This window comes from Microchirus variegatus, assembly GCF_963457635.1.
Source record: "Microchirus variegatus genome assembly, chromosome: 4".
NCBI lineage: Eukaryota > Metazoa > Chordata > Actinopteri > Pleuronectiformes > Soleidae > Microchirus > Microchirus variegatus.
The window spans coordinates 7,887,600-7,904,933 of NC_139805.1; the positions used below are offsets into that span (position 1 = coordinate 7,887,600).

Below are 17,334 nucleotides of genomic sequence, written 5' to 3' on the forward strand. Positions count from 1 at the left end.
TTACGGTATTTTTGAAATACACCGTGTGAGTATTCATAGGAGAAAGATTTCGATGGAAGTAAGGAGGCACATATTTTAGTCTGGCCCGCTTCCATGTTTTCTGTTGCTCCTTGAGCCTTGGTTTAAACACTTACAGTACTTCAGTATTTCTCAGTAACAAGGATATTCATAGTGTGACCCTGGGCGCCGTGCCAGTGGAAATAAGGATGTCCAGTCCACGGACATTAGACAAACATGAAAACACAGAACCATGTGTTACCAAAAAAAAAATCTTGCTATTAAAGGGGAAACACAAAAAGACAAGCAGATTCTTTCAACTGAAAAACAGAATTCAGAATAAGAAAGATTTGCATTGCATTACATGCATTTTTCTCCCTTGTATATCTGCCAAGCATCCTTGGGGGTCCCAGTCTCATCTGTCATAACTGATGCAGCTGATCCAAGAACTTAGAGGCAGTGTTTCAATGCCAAAATGAGCATAGAAGGAGCATTATAGTCTGTTTTTTGACATAACATATTCATAAACCTTCTGATATTTTACCAGTATCGACTAAGATAAACATCAAATGCTTCTCAAGTTGTAGTGTTCCTTTTCCACCACTGGTCTCTTCCAGGTGTCCAAAAGAACCTGAGGAGGAGGATTTTTCCAAGTCATTTCTTAATTATATATTCTTCAAATTATTAAGTGGGATTTGTGTAGCTTTTTCTTTCTTTATAGATGGTTATATAAATACAGACCATTGATTGTGATGTAGTATGCAGCACCGCTGAACCCAAAACAAATTTCCCTCTGGGGACAGAAAAGTGTATCACATGATGGCATCATGTTGTATTGTATCAAATCATCTGAGAGTTCAGACTGAGTTAGAACAGAATAGAATAGAATATCACTTTATTATTCATCCAAGGGGGAATCATTTGTGTCAGAGCAGTAGAAGAATTGTGGATTGAATAATACAATAAATAAATGAATGAATAAAAATGTAATGCAAGTGCACCACTACAGAGGAAATGCAACGACAAATCTCTGCAGTGCTGCTTTAAGAGAAGAGCTGAGACCAGAGTGCCGTGTTACCGTTAGATCATTTCTTAGAAACAATGGGTCTTCATCTGCTCCGACTCGCCCTCCTCATTTCCTTCTCTTACGCAGAAAAGCACTGAGGTGTTAGAGAAGGAGACAAGAACCAAGGCGTCTCATGTCAATCAGATGATTAAAACAAAAAAAGTAATCTGAATGTGACAGACCGTGTAGGCAGAGGAGAATCGAGAATGACATCATTCCTTTCAGCGACGTCATCTGAACCAGTTTGTAGGAATGACATCATCTCACTGGCATCCACACACCCACCCACCCACTCTCTCTGAGGGGGGTTTGCCTTATTGTGCAGCACCTGATGAATTATTCATGAAAGGCTTCCCTGTCCAAGACAGAGAGCTTTACACAGCAGGGGAGGGGGGGGATTTTTTCATATTTTTTAAAATCATCCTATAATGTTGACACAGTTTAAAACACTTAGCTCATCCATCTTCTGCAGTGATGACACCGTCTCTCTCTGCTCAAAACAACAAAGCCTAAGCAGCACTGACACGAGGACAGTGATGAAATGACGTCAGAAAGACAAAGCAGGATGATAAACTGTACCCGAGGACGTTTTTTCTTTTTTTTTTGTCCGCTTAATGGTTGATATTGATCAAATCAAACCAGGTCCAAGAGTGGAGTTCAAAGACCGATTGTGATGACACATGCAAGTAATCTGACTCCATTACAATGTACTCACACATACAGTGACACATCTTAAAGTGGGATCATGACTGAGCTTCCCTGTTTGCCATTTTGTGCCATATTATTGAATATGAACTGTAAATGCCGTGGTATGTGGCATTTGTTCATTTTGAACAATTTATCCATTCATTTTTGGCCAACAGTAAATAGTTACATAAACAGACAAACAATTAAATAAATACCTATAATGTGACTCTGTTCTGTCTCGAGTACATATAAATATGGTTGAATAATATAATGCACACTGACACACACACATATTAATAAATAAAGTTGCTTTTTAGACCACGGAAATATCTTCACTCAGACTTGAACATACCAAAAGGATGATATCATTCTTGTGCTCACCCTATCACACTGGGATGATGTCATCCAAGAGAGGGGATGACGTCATCCCCCTCATTTTAGAGATGACATCATTCTGTGTGTGGTGCTGCTGACTGAGATGGTGTGTTTCATGTTTAACCTGATAATGAGCAGCATTTTATATAAAAGACAATAATAACACTTTTGATTGAATTCATGTTATTGATTATAGCAGCTGCAATTATTGCCGTGCCTTAATATTAATGGTTATCGCCTCTGAAATTATATTTACCATCCAAAGCTTGATGAGGCATGAAATTGTAATTTACATATATTATTTACCAGTTTCCTGATAAAAGAGAAAAGCAGCTGACACTGGCACACGCCTGTTGTCAGTTCATCAGTAACTAAAGAGGAATATAACCTTTCTTTTTTCACTCTCTGCTGCTGACAGAGAGACAGATGCTTGTAATCCCGAACTGTCTCTGCAGGCTACAGGGACAGAGTGATGTCAGACTGCTGACAATATTGAGCCAAATTCACACATATATAATGATTAATGGGTTTTAAATGGGAGGTGCAACCATCACGATGACGCAAATGCAGGAGAGTTATTTGCAAACAAGCGTAGGCAAAAACAAATTTTGACTTATCTACAACATAATTGGAATTGTCTCACGCCGACGCCCACAAAAAGTGCATTTTCACTGTGGCTTTCCTTGATTTTACCCATAACTTCCACATCTCAGCGTGGTGTCAGATCTAACCTCAGCAGAATAAAGGCTTTGTGATTAGAGACATGCAAAACTAAAGGGCCCTGAGTGCAAATCTGGCGCCCAGCTGTGTCCTCTGTGTGGACGTAGCACGTCTCTCCCTGTGGGTTTCCTTCCCCATGCTCCAGTTCCCTCTTGTAGTGCAGGTTAGGGACCAGAATGGATCAATGTGAGTGTGTCTAAAATGTGCAGTATTCTCTGCTAAAAGAAATATAATTTGATGATATGTCACATAAGTCAAATCAGTATTTCTGTAAGGCTTAAATGTCAGTCTGGGCGATTATGGCTTATAAATAATATCTGGATATTTTTATGATATATTTGGGGATATACAGCAGCACAAACATTGTTCCTTATGAAAAGTTTGTGACAATTCAGTATCTACAGTTTATGACCTGTATTAAATGAAAAACATGCTTAAAGTACAGATATTTCATTTCAGACACTACCTGATTTATTCCTTTGGCTTTTTAATGTTAAATGAAGAATGTTTATGTTTGTTAGAAACAATGACATTTCTTTAAATATGGTCATATTTCAACACAAATAACTACTTCTTACGTGACTTATTTCACTATAACTGCGCCGGTTCCATATATATATTTGGATCGATACGTATTTAATTTATAATATTTAGTGTATTTGACACAAATATTCAGTATAATTATCAATGACGCAGCCTTTAAAACCAGGAAATGTCATCCCAGACACCTTATCACAATGTGACCGAAATCTAATACGATATCTTGCCCCACGCATGTCACAATACAAATATAATATCTGTTTATCGCCCAGCGCTACCATATAGTGTTATATATCAATCTATCAAACGAAGGTGACATACTTCACTGGATTAAAATGTAATATATTGTAAACACTGACCTTTTATTCGATAATTGTCTTTTTGTAAACACAACAAGACTTACTAGGCTTAGTAATAGGTTTATAGGTGCGAGCATTTTTTGGCCGTACTAATTCCATGTCATAGCAATGCAACCACGCCTTAGCCAAGTTATTGATCTACTTCTAATCCGGGGAAACAAATGTTTAATTCGTAGTTTATCCTGCAGGGATAATAGGTGTGACACACTGTAGCTAACCACACACACACACACACAGGTGTGTACACTGAAAACCAAAACGTCAGTATATGGTTTGTCTATTCAAGGGTTTACAAGAATGAAACGTGTAGTATGGTTCAGTAGAATGACACCTTGGGCTTAATTAGGATTCACACCCAAGGAAAAACCAGCCACGAGCTTGTCAGCTTGATATTCACTTATTTTTATTAACATCCACAGTCAGCAGCACCTGTTCTCTTCTGTATGTCAGCCTGTTGTGATTATGCCACGTTGCATCTCCTTTTATAATATCTTTGCAAACCACAGCCGTCTCCAGGCACGGAGAGAGAGCAGAAACTAAAACCTGCAAAACCTGCAAAACACCAGCGACTTGTAACGAACAAACACGGACGGGAACAATTCTGTCTTTTTGAATGAATTTAGTAAATGCGATTAGGTTAATCTGTGCAGTTTTTATTGTTACAAAGGATAAATACTCATATTTGTGTTTTGCATGTTCTACACATGTGTGCTTGGGTTTTCTCCTGGTTCTCCGGTTTACACCCACAGTACAATAACATGCAGATTTGGTGATTAGGCAAAACTGGACTCCCTAAATTGACCATAGGTGTGAGAGTGAGAGTCCCTCGCCTTTTTTGCCAGCGCCACCAGAAGTGGTGGAAGGTGGAAGGCACAGCACACTTTTGTATTTTTTGAATGCAGTCGATCCAATAAATTGATTGGAAACTGTGCACAATTCAACTGTGGGAAACACTGAGCCTGTTTTCTATATCCTGTCTCCATAAATGTCAACTTTTTTTCTTAAAGGTGCCATATGTAAGAATGTGGCCAAAAACGGTTACTACATTCAAATTCAAAACACCGAGGTCTTTTAGGTTTCGTTTTCTGACATAACTGGCAACCTGTGGTTGCTCGGCAGCTGAGACTCTACTGACTGCAATGATTGGTAGACGGCGGTAGGTGGCGCCACATGCCAAAACATGATTTCATTACATAAACATGATTTGTAGTCTGCAAAATATATTTTTTAATGCAAATGTTCCGGCTGTACTGTTGTTGTTGGTGAGTTCAGTTTGTTATATGAACATTATTCCTGAGTCTCTGTGACATATTAGGAGGATTTTATGGTCACTTGCTTTAGATTTATTACATAATGCACCTTTAACTCTTAACTACACTAAACCTTTTTATTAATTTTCCAGAGACACAGACTCTGATATCCGCCCATGAATAATATACAGCATTCATATACCGTATGTCCGTCATCTCCAGTCTAATTTTTGTATATATAGTCATAAAGAGAGCTCTGTCGTTTCAAATGATGCAACATGGAAATTGCGAAAGTGTGGGCTGAGGTGTAAATGTAACACACAAATTTCAGGCTGTATCGCGGTGTAGACAATCAGATCATTCACATGCACCGAATGCTCTTCCCTGCAGAAGTCCTGAAATAACGACAGGGACATTTTCCATTCAAATACGTGATCGCTTCAATGGACTCGCCTGTTTGTGTTTGGAAAAGTCGGCTGCATTAGTGGCCTGGCTAAGGATCCACATCTGGAAACTTCTTTTTTGTTTTTTAGGAAACTTTGAAAAAGGAGTTGACTGTTTGCCGAGGCCTTCATCACTAGTGTGTTTGCTCATCTCTCCTTCTGCACAACACTGGAATAGGTTTGAATGTGACGGTTAAAACGCTTGAAAGAGCCTGGAGAGTAAACGCCTCTGACAGCACTGAAGTCCACAATGGCCGCCCTTTCTCTACAGAATTAGGGAGTGGACTACAGCGGAATACAGGGAGGTTATGGACCACTAAATAATAGGTGTCATGTTGTCAACAGTCTACTATCATACCAGCCAGTTGTTGATAAGCAGCAGTGTCAGTGCCCCAATCCTACTGAGGAAGGAAAGATAAGGTCACACAGCACATTTTATTAAACTCACTGACTAAGTGTTTGTTTATGACAATAAATGCTTGGCTTTATCTAACCATTGTTGTCACATGTTGGCTTGTCACAACAACATAGGGATTAAAGATGTTCTGTTGGTTTAGTGACAACAAAAGAGGGTAAAGACAAAATCATATGCAGATGTATGTCTGCCCATGGAGGACGATAATAGGCACAATAATAATAATATATAAAATAATTAATGAATTTTGTCTTTGTCAGAGATGCCATAAACAACTTTGGAGCCATCAAAATTACAATTTGCCCTTCACCACTGAACATTTTAAATCACTTCTATCTAGATTTGACCATTTTGTCATGTTACTGTTTTACTCTTATGTTGTATATTTTTTATTTTGTTACGCCTTTAAAGGTGCATTATGTAATAAATCTAAAGCAAGTGGCCATAAAATCCTCCTAATATGTCACAGAGACTCAGGAATAATGTTCATATAACAAACTGAACTCACCAACAACAATAGTACAGCCAAAATATTTGCATTAGAAAAAAGCATTTTACAGACTGCAAATCATGTTTATGTTTTGAAATCATGTTTTGGCATGTGGCGCCACCTACCGCCATCTACCAATCATTGTCAGTAGAGTCTCAGCTGCTGAGCAACCACGGGTTGCCAGTTACGTCAGAAAACGAAACCTAAAAGACCTTGAATTTGAATGTAGTAACCGTTTTTGGCCACATTCTTACATATGGCACCTTTAACTCTGTTAAGCACTTTGGACAACCTAGAAGTTGACTTGACTTCCATCCATCCATCTTCTACCGCTTCATCCCCTTGACACCTAACATTAAACCAGACATTTCCATGAGAAATGCTTGATAAATGAATAATAATTTCACTTTAAAGGCTAGGAGATAGAGTGTCTCATAGCAGTATTCCAATCCATATTTGAGTAAGCGCATTGATCTTTACTTTGCACCACTGCAATTGCATTTCTTTTTCTTTCTTTCAAGACAAAATCATTATTATTAGAAATCCCCCCCACCACCATCACCATCACCATTGCATGTAGGTGGACACGAATTAGTGACCCCTGCTGTATATCATCATAAAAAAAAACCTTTAATAATATTGACAGTGCTACATGAAGTCTTTTTTTAATATAATATTGGCTTTTGAGGGAAGATTTAAAGTAAAATTAAATGCAGTCAAAAATTATTTTTGCTGAACGTGGATTTGCGAGGTGTTCTTGACACACCACACTGGCTTGGCTGCTGATCTGACAGAGACTCGCCCCTCTCCTCTCCTGCTTCTCTGCTCAGAGGCGCAGCTTGTGAACAGGCAAGGCAGGCAACTGCTTGGTGCCCCGAGCTGATAGGGGGCCCCCGACACTCGGAGTCTGAGGGCTGTTTTTACTGAAATGTGCAGTGACCAGTCGCATCCCATGCGATTTGCAATGACATCTCAGTAGGAAACCTCCCTTAAGGGGCCCCACCTCACGTTAACCTGTGTGAAGTTATCGTTCTGCAAGTTGGAAAACGAAGAGGATTATTTACAGTGTAATGCATATCTTTTTTTACTCAGTTTATATACGTTTTTTTTCAGTTATTTAGAGTATTTTATTGTTCTATATATTTATATTGTTTTATAATGTGGGTTCTTTACAGTGTAATGTATTTTTTTTTTACTAAGTTTTTATAGTTTTTAAAAAGCTATTTATTTTATTGTTCTTTACATTTATAGTTTCACATACTTTTTAATTACAAGGTTTTCCCATGTTATTTAAAGGTGAAGTAAGTAGTTTATAGTGACATCTAGAGGAGAGGCTGAAATTTACAACAAAAAACTGCTGCTCTGCTCACCCCCTCCCTTCCCTGAGCGCTACGGTATCCGCAGCTGGTCAAATGTCGTCGTCGTTGTCTTTCTCTGTGTCAGCAGTTGAGGTTCGTGAGGCGAGCGAGAGGGCGAGCTACCGCGGCTGTAGCAGACGAAGCGGAGAGAGAGGAGGCGGGACTTTCGCTACAAGTAAAGAGACGCTTGATTTGTTCTTTCGCGTTTGTCCTTACAGGCTCCGGTAGAAACATGTCGTCTCGCTGCTAACAGTGGCTATGCGACCGCGGCCCGCGACCATGTTATTTTAAATGACTTTTTGAAACACTATGAAAATGAAACAAAGAATATTATACAGCGACTAGACAATGCAGGAGCACATAATATGTATAAAAAAGTGGATTTTGGGTTATATAAACCCATAAATACTACATATTGTCCCTTTAATTCATTTTGAAAAAAAACAAAACATTTGTACTCATACATTTTTCGTTGGTGTCAGATTATTTATAACATAATGGTGATGAACACTGGTTGGAAGGGCCCCCTGGGGATTTTTGCTTAGGGCCCCTACAGACTCTAGACTCGCCCCTGCCTCCTCTCCTCCTCCCCCCTCCTCTCTGCTCAGCTCTCTCAGTCTGCTGTGTCTTCGCTCAGAGGAGGCTGCTCAGCTGAGCTTGACGTCAGGGAAACAGCAGCCACAGCAGCCACAGAAGAGGAGTGTGTGTGTGTGTGTGTGTGTGAAAGAGAAGGGAAAGTGTGGGAAAGCCTCCCCGGGACCGTGGTGTCGTCTCAGTCATGGACAAGCTCGCTCTGACACAGACTCGTTTTTTCTTCTCCTGTCAGGATTTAAACTCGGCTCACGTGTAAACTCTGACTCGGACCAGAGGAAAAAAAACCTGAACGCGAACCCAACGGCAACAAACGATGTAAGAAAACATTATTATTTCTCTCGCTCTCTCCTGACTTTGACTGTTGACTCTGACACATTTCACTCAAACGTGTGGAATCACTCGCTTCGGGTTAAACTTTCATTTGTATGTGTTTTGCTTTAATTTGAGCCGGTATTTAACCGCGTTTACCGTCCATATCTGCTGTGTTTTTTTTACCTGTGAGACGCACGCGACATGGCCAAAAAACGTTATCGCGATAAAAAAACAAACAAAAAAACCTCGATAATTATCGCGATAACTGTTCGATAAGTAACGATAAAGATTTGCTCATGAGTTAAAGTTGAAGAAACGTTAAAAGAGTTACATGTTTTTTCCGTGTCTCAAAGTGTGTTTACATACTGTGTTAACTTTACATTACATTGCATTTAGTTTTTATTCATTTATTTAACCTGTATTTAACCACATTGGTCCCACTGAGGCCAGAATATATCTGCAAGATATATGTATATATATACACATAGGTATATGTGTATATATATATATATGTATATGTATACATATATATGTATATATATACGTATATCTATATATATATAATTCCATGTTAAAAGACGAATAGAAAGGAATAACACCCAGAACCATTAAATATGTATATACTGTGAGTTTGCATTCACTTTGAACACATATTTATCTTCTTTCATGTATTTTGAAAGGCGGACATCTCTTTTATCCACCACCACCACCAGTACTACTACTGACATCATATACTAGTCTATATTTGATTTGCAACATGGGGAAAATAAGCACTTTTTTAACATATCAGTACATGTGACATGAATGCTTGTGTTGCTGTGTAGCATAGAGTCAGAAAAACAGAAGGACTTGTTGCTGCTGTGGCAGACGGTGATGTGAGAACAAGTCTCAGCACCTTCATGCATGTTCAGTGTCTCAGGGATGGCAAAGGCTGGGTGAGTCAGACCTGGATGAATATTTGGCTGAGGTGGAGTCTGCCTTTCTTGGGAAGATGGGGCAGAGCTCCTCGTGCATGCATGTGGAAAATACTTTCAGAATGTGGTCTTAATCCAGGCAAAGTAAAGAAGGGAGACGGGGGCTCTGGCACACAGCAGCACTCACTGATGAATTTAGATGAACCAACACCTCTGTTCCTTAAATGAGTCATGAGTTGCTCAGTGTGCAGCTCTGAGGTAATGAGCATCAAAGTTTTAACATCTCAGCGGTCAGGTGCATTAGGAAAAGTAACACAGGAAAAGGCTGAATGTATCTGCCTGTGAATGTGTGAATTTTTCTCATTTACTGACTTAAAATTTATGAACTAAATGGGCTTTATCGTCCCCCCCATTGACCCTCTTCAATCAATCTTCCCTCTGCTCGTTCAGCCCCTTCTCACTCTTGTTGTTTTTATTACATCCTGATATCACATCCTTCACCCGTCAGCCAACTCATGACGGTTTTGTTGAGTCGGATACAATCAGTTTACCCTGACACAAGGCAAACATGACCAGCATATCTCGTGCTAACTGACTAATCAGTTATCATAACACACATTAATAGCGTTAGACGATGATGAACTGATCATCCAGCTACGGGCAGGGTTTTAAGGGTGTGTAGCACTGTCAATATCATTATAGGACTATTATTAGTTTACACCAATAGTGATTTCTAATGTTACTGACAAAAATTACAATTTTAATTGGAGGTATTAGATGTCTGCAATCACATTACTTTCAGTGTCACATGAAACCCACGTTGGAGACATCTGTAATTAACTTCAAGATAGAGCAACCTTTAGTTTCAACTAGTTGGAATTAAACCAGATAATCAGGAATTAACATATTCAACTGGGTTGGACTGAATTGGCCAAAACAAGAAGTTCAAATTTACTGCTCAAATTAATAAATTATAGATGTTGAAGGGTGATTTGTGGGGAATGTTGAGATAGACATGTCCAGGACAGGTCAAATGTTTAGGAATCACAATGAAATTCATCTCTGTTTTTTAAATTATGAAAAGTCAGACTGTCTGCTGATTGTGTCTCTGTGTGCAGAGAGCTGCAGATAGGGATGTGTCACACTGTGTCCTTGGTTCATGATGCTATCATGCACTCGTTGACTTGATTCAACCTGTAGCTGTCTTGACCACTGCTGCTTCCTCTCTCAGAGATGACGATTGAAAGGTTTTCACAAATAGCATCCAATAAACCCTGTGTGTGCGACTTTGAATGAATGAATGAATCAATGAATGACAATTAAACACATCATCTTCAACGTTTAAGCTCAAAACACTCAAGCCAACACAATCAGTGAACACCTATGTGTGTGTATGTGTGAGCCTCTGTCATAACCATGACTCGATCCAGGCAAAGCACAATTTTCACAGTGACGGTTGCAAAAAACACATTTACAGGGTTATTTTTCAGGCTTTTTTCCCCACAAAGAAAGACCTACAGTATAAGCTCTCTTGAGCTGGATTTGGCCCATGAGTTGCTAATGGTTGCACACCTACACTATGGTATTATATACATTTGTTGGGTTGTATTGCCTATATTGTGACAGTTGTCCTGTTAATATCTGATTGCATGAGACCTTTGTTCGCGGTGTTGTTGCTTTGCAGATACTCAGAGGCAAATTAGGTTTTTCTCTGGAAAATGTACCATGTTACATGAATACATTACTGAAGGACTCGCCTGGATAATTAGTATGAGCTAAATTGATTTTCTTTTTTTTAAATCCTGCTTACAGTATCTCTGTCTATCATGCAAATGAAACTGGTTGCAACCTAAAGTTAAACTGAAATGTCTGCCTTTTAGAGTAACTCTTGGTACATTTATGTATACAGTTAAATCGACAAAGTAAAGTTATTGGTAAATATAGATATAGACACAAATAATATGATCTGTGACACCATGAGCTGCAAAACATAATTTCACTACAGAAACTTCTTTAAACACATTCATTTTATGGACTGTCATGAAATAAACGTGTTGTTATACTAGAACTTATAAGTGGTTCGGATTAACAATCTTGATGATATGATATGCTATCTTGACCCAGACTCCCTGGAAGAAGAGATTTCTTTTTTTGTATCTCAATGGGACACTTCCTGGCTAAATAAAGAATAAAGGATGGATAAATAGATGAAGAAATTCAACACGGCAATAAACAATAAACCCCAGAAGATGAGAGAAAATAAAAACATGAACCTTGTACTTTTCAGTCTTCAGTTAACCCTAATAAGCATCAAAATGTCCATCTGGACTTTTTTGGGGCTTATTTTTTACCAGAAAATGTCCTGTTAGTACATAATATTCAAGATCTGGCAGTTATTTACAATTTACTGCATGTTAAAATGGCGTAGTAACTTAAAATGTAAAAGTTTTATTTCCAAAAAAACACTATTATTGCACACATAAATAAATAGATTTGAAATTTGAACAATATAAAACCTATTTAAAATAACATTTGGTTGAGTCTTCATCTCAATGTCCAGAAACAAACCAAAAAAATTAAAAATATGTACAGGTGTATTTCAAACCATCTCCTCTCTAACATATAACATACATTTCTGTTCATATGGAAATTGAAACCTTGTTAATAAAACACAGAGAACTGCTACACGTGACAGCTCATTAGTTCTCTTACAGGGAATTATACTGATGTTTATCAGTCAACAGGTCACACCTGAAGGTGACGGCAGATGTGTACTTCACTGTTCCTGGGAACAGATGTGGTTATATACATGAGATGCTGCACAGTGTCATCTCATTATGTGCTGTTGTTGTGTCCTGCAGCTTCACCCTGTGCTTAATTAACAAAGTGCCTGTTGATTGGTTGAAAAACAACAAAAAACACATCATACAGGATGACAGGTCACACATTGACAAGTTTTACCTTATTAAATAAGCTATTCTTTTTTTTAGGACACTGCATTCCAAAACCTTAACAACTTAACCTGTTCATCAGAAGTCAGGTCCTCATTAGGACCAGGTTTTGGTCTCCATGACTACGGGACCTGACATGGTCAGTGCTGATGCAGGTTAAGGTCCCATAGAGGTCACAAATCCAAGTAAACACACACACTACACACTGAACATATGGTTCCCCACACACAGACACACAGACACACAGACACACAGACACCTACACACAAGACAGTTTGTCCCTGCTGCTGTTTTTCACTGCCTCCACTCACTGTGTGTTTGTCCTGGTCTAGCATATCAATGAATTAATAGATGTTTTCTCTGTATTAATTAATTGCCTTGCAGGTTTTGATTGGCAACAACAACAACAAGCCAAAGGAGTAGAGTGCAGGGAACACATTTGACTAGAAGGGATGTAATGATAACAAAATCTCTAAAATAACGCAGCGTTTATGATATTTATTGTGGCTTTGTGATCATGGTTTAGCTGATGAAGTCCACCCATCCGTTTCCTCAGCTTTTCTACTTTATCTTTTTAATTGAAGGGGGATTCAAAAGCCACTGGAGCATCCACAGTTTAAGAATCTTCAGCCTAGTGTTCAGACGATAACCCGTTTTGAACTTGAACAGTCTTGGCGATGAACAAACATCCTGAATTCCCTATGAACCAGTATCTGATATGCAGCTGCATCAGCAGTGCTGCTCATGTCACAGTAGATATACATATTCTTCATTATTTGCCTGCCTATTCACAGCCTACTGTTTTAGTTATTATTACTCATATCAGGGGCACTTTAAAGTGTATAAAAGTCAAAATTGTTGTCTTTCATTGTCTTTTATTGCTATGCATTGTTTTTCAGGAATGAATAGCAGCTATAGAATATTTTACCAGGAAGTATTTTTTTTTTTAACTCCGCCACTTGATCAGTCCACCTGGTTTCATCTTTGTCAGGAAATGTCAGTATTTATTTCACCCTAATTTATTCCAAAGATATTTATTCACTTACTTATTCCTTTAAATCTCTGGCTCGCAGCACTGTTTCATACCAGTTTAATCAGTGTTTTATCAGTTTAACCTCTCACACGCGTGCGTCTCTGTTTCTCTTCCCTCTCTCCTCAGTGAGTCTCACCCTGACTGAAGCCCAGCGGGGCCATGCTCACACGATGACCAGCACAATGTAAGTGTTGCAGCACTTTTGTTAGTGGGGTGGCATAGTCAAATTGAATTCATTAAGAGGGAAAGCACGGATGTTTGGATCGAGCGTGAAGGGGGGTTTCTCCCTCCTGCTGATGGAGCCCTCCGTCTGAGGTTGCTGAATGGTTGTGTCTGGAGTTTGGGGGTTGGTGGTGAAACGTAACACTAACATAATCTCACCTCCAGGGGAATTCACATGCAGCATGCAATCATAGATCATGCATTGAATTTGACATTCATCCACTGTCCACTGCTTTATCCTCCACATGATGGTGGTCGCATTGGAAATGGAGGAATTACCAGCTATCATGCGCACTATGCTTAATTTAGTGTCCAATTATTCTAATCCTAATTAACCAAATTTTACATGCTTTTTTGACCTTTGGAGGAGACTGGAGTACCTGAAGAGAACTCATGTAGAAATTGGGCGAACATGCAAACTCTTCAGAGAAAGGCCCTTGGTGCTGAACTGGGATTTGAACCAGTGACCTTCTGGTTGTGAAGCTAACCACTGTGTCTCCATGTGGCCCTTAATTTGACATACAATGTCAATCCTTAAATACAATTTCAGGATTTTAAATGACAGCTAAATGAGTTGAAGTTAAATTTTGATTAGAATTTGATGAGTTGATTATTATTCGATTACTAAATTAATCGTCAGCTATATTGATAAGCGAAATAAGAGGGTTTCTGATTCTTCAGCTTCTTAAATGTCTGGTTTCGTTGCTCTATATAACAAAGAACTCATTAAAACTGAATCGTTTATTGTTTGTGGACAAAACAAGACTTTTGTGAACGTCATTTTGGAAAAGACAGATCAATATTTTCTGAGATTTGACAGACCAAAGGTGCTTGATTTTTCGAGATAATAATCTGCAATTTACCAAACACTGTTAAGAGGAAGATGAACACTCGATGTAAACGGTTCAGAACAATCGCCAGTGCCTGAACAATCACTTGGTGGGATTAAGAGCAGGTGAAAAACAAAGACCAAGTTGATATATAAGTTTAATAAAGCAAGGGTTTTTTATTTATTTATTTACTTTACTTTTATTTAACCAGGTTAAAGTCCCATTGAGTTGTAATCTCTTTTCAAAAAGGACAAGAGAGTGGCAATGAAAATCTGACCAAACCGCTGAAACCGAAGAATCCTCACCTTGCTCTGTTTTGCAGACACATAGACATAAAAAACAATAACTTCTTTTATAGCACTATATATATATATAGACATTTTCCTAGTGTTGTCACATGAGCTAATTTCTCAAGACTAGGACATAAATTATGATGAACACGGTACACGTTTGAGTGTCATCAGACAAGTAAACTTTTGTCTTTTGGATTACTGGGAACGGCAGGCAAACGTCTTGTGTCACTACGCCTCACATGAGTGAGTCATTAGATTACATCTGTAGAGAAGCCAGTTTTTCCACTGCACTGTGTGTCTGTTACTTTCACCTGTTTCCCAGCACAGTGTTCCATGTATACAGTACACCTCGCATTACCTACCCACGACCACGAGACCTGTTCTTTTGCAAACATTTCCGACTCCATTTAGACCACATTAAATCAATTATGACTCGTCTTGTTGTTACCAAATTGACTACAATTCTGTCTTGTGCTGCATGACTTTATATTAGCTTTTCCTTTTTGTACAGTCTGTTGTTTATCTTATCTCCGTGTGAACTTTCCTCTGTGTGATCCTACATTACTCATTCTCTCTGCATCTCTCCACAGGGTTTCGTCTGTAATGTTGCTGATCCTGATGCACATTTTCCTGGTATCCCATGGTAAGTTTGATCTCCTATGTGTTTGTGCATATACAGTTGATATTTATCTTGGCTGATTGGACTTCCAGGAACATACATGCATACATGAAACCCACAAATAAGTTATACAAGTAAAGGGAAAATCAGTCAGCTGCGATAAACTTTAGATTGAATTTGTTTTCAGATCCAGCAGGAATATCAGCATCTCTCCTGCCACCTTTGTGTTAAATGTTCAGCTCCAGTACAAATGTAATTAACAGTGTAGTGATACTGTCAGTGATATTATCTTTCTCGATATAAAAAGATTACTTCACACTAGCGACTGTTTGTGTTTGTCAAAAATGATTTCCTCAGGATTCTGCCTGCAGGTCACGTTTATTTTACTCTACTGTAAAGTGTATTGTTTTTTAGTAACAGAGCCACCAAAAACAATACTTCACTTCCACTCCATGGGATGAAGTGATCTCTGGTGTCTAATTATTCAACCTTTTTATTTCTTCTTGTTTAGACTACTGTAACAGCCTTTTTAATTGTTTTAATAAGAAAGAGCTTCTGGTAGTTCAGAACACTGTTGCACGGCAAGAGAGATCACTTCACACCAGTTTTATCATCCCTCTACTTGTTACTCATTCATTGTAGAGTACATTTTAAAATCCTGGTCCTTACTTTGAGAGCTTTACTTGGATAAGCTTCTTCTTACATCTCTACCTCACACACCCATCCGCTCCCTGAGGTCTTCAGGTCAGAGGCTGTTGCAGGTCACAGTGTGTAAGTCTATAGATGACTTCCTGCTACACACCATGGCTTCATAATAGTGTTGACACTCAAGTCCTTCAGATTTATTGTGTTACATTTGGCATATTTCCCTTGAGTATGGTTCATTTCATCAGGGTCTCCATGTTCTTCTCATGGTCTTTTTCTGTTTCATTATGAACTGTGTCGACCTGTCCGCTGTTTCCCCGCCTTTCGCTCTATGTCAGCTGGGATATATTGATGTATTAATGCACTGTGCAAACCCACACTTTGGAACAAAATGCATCATTTTAAAAGCATGATTAACATGTTTATCGTGCAGAATGTTATGTGTCATATTATTGTGATGAAGGATGATCTTGTCATTCGTTGAAAAAGTAAAACATTGAATTATAAATATTGACTTTTGCATGTATTTTCTTACATTATAACCTGATCTTTATTACGACTCCATGCCAAACACTATATACATTATTTTGTTAGTTTTTTCTTTCTTCTGTCAAATGATGTCTAACTTGTCTTCACTTCTCTCTGTGAACAGGTGTTTGGTGTTTGGAGCCAGAGGACGGAGACGCTCTCCTTGCAGGTGTCCTGGACTTACCATGGCAGGATGAGCTGTGCTGTGATTCACATACAACCCACTTTAATGTGGAGGGAGGCGGCCTGCACGCACCGGAGACCAACGGCTCTGAATCAGTCCTCCCACACGGGCCCCGCTGCAGCTTCAGGAGCTTGACATCCGAGACACGTCCTCACGAGCCCTTTGGCCACAGCAGTTCATTCAACACTGGTATGAAAAAAATGCTTCCTGACTAACAGTTGATTTATATATCAGTCTTTTTAGTGCTGTCCCATGGGTGAGACATTTTTGATCACGGCTTGTTAGGGCTCGTCAGGGTCCGTCACTCTTGGCTGAGCTGCAAAGGATTTGCAAAGGAGTCAAGTGACGTATTTCAAACCACAGGTTACTTCACTGCTTTCCACAACCCGTTTATCTTTCAATCAATTCAGTGACAACATACTGTAAATCTTAGATGAACATAAAATTAATTTAGGCAGGAGCCAGTTTCACATGTACTGTTTTTATCCAAAAGTTTAATTAAAAAAACC

General features: G+C 38.8%; 1 protein-coding gene across 2 annotated transcripts in view; it reads left to right on the plus strand.

The window, feature by feature from the left end:
- Nucleotides 1-17,334, plus strand: part of lepr (leptin receptor) — a 48,123-nt gene that overhangs the window by 8,851 nt on the left and 21,938 nt on the right. For both annotated transcript variants that reach the window (XM_083887471.1, XM_083887470.1), the window contains 3 exons: nt 13,631-13,688; nt 15,440-15,492; nt 16,766-17,014. In XM_083887471.1, the coding sequence (XP_083743597.1) occupies nt 13,631-13,688; nt 15,440-15,492; nt 16,766-17,014 (360 nt within the window). The remainder of the gene's footprint in view (nt 1-13,630; nt 13,689-15,439; nt 15,493-16,765; nt 17,015-17,334) is intronic.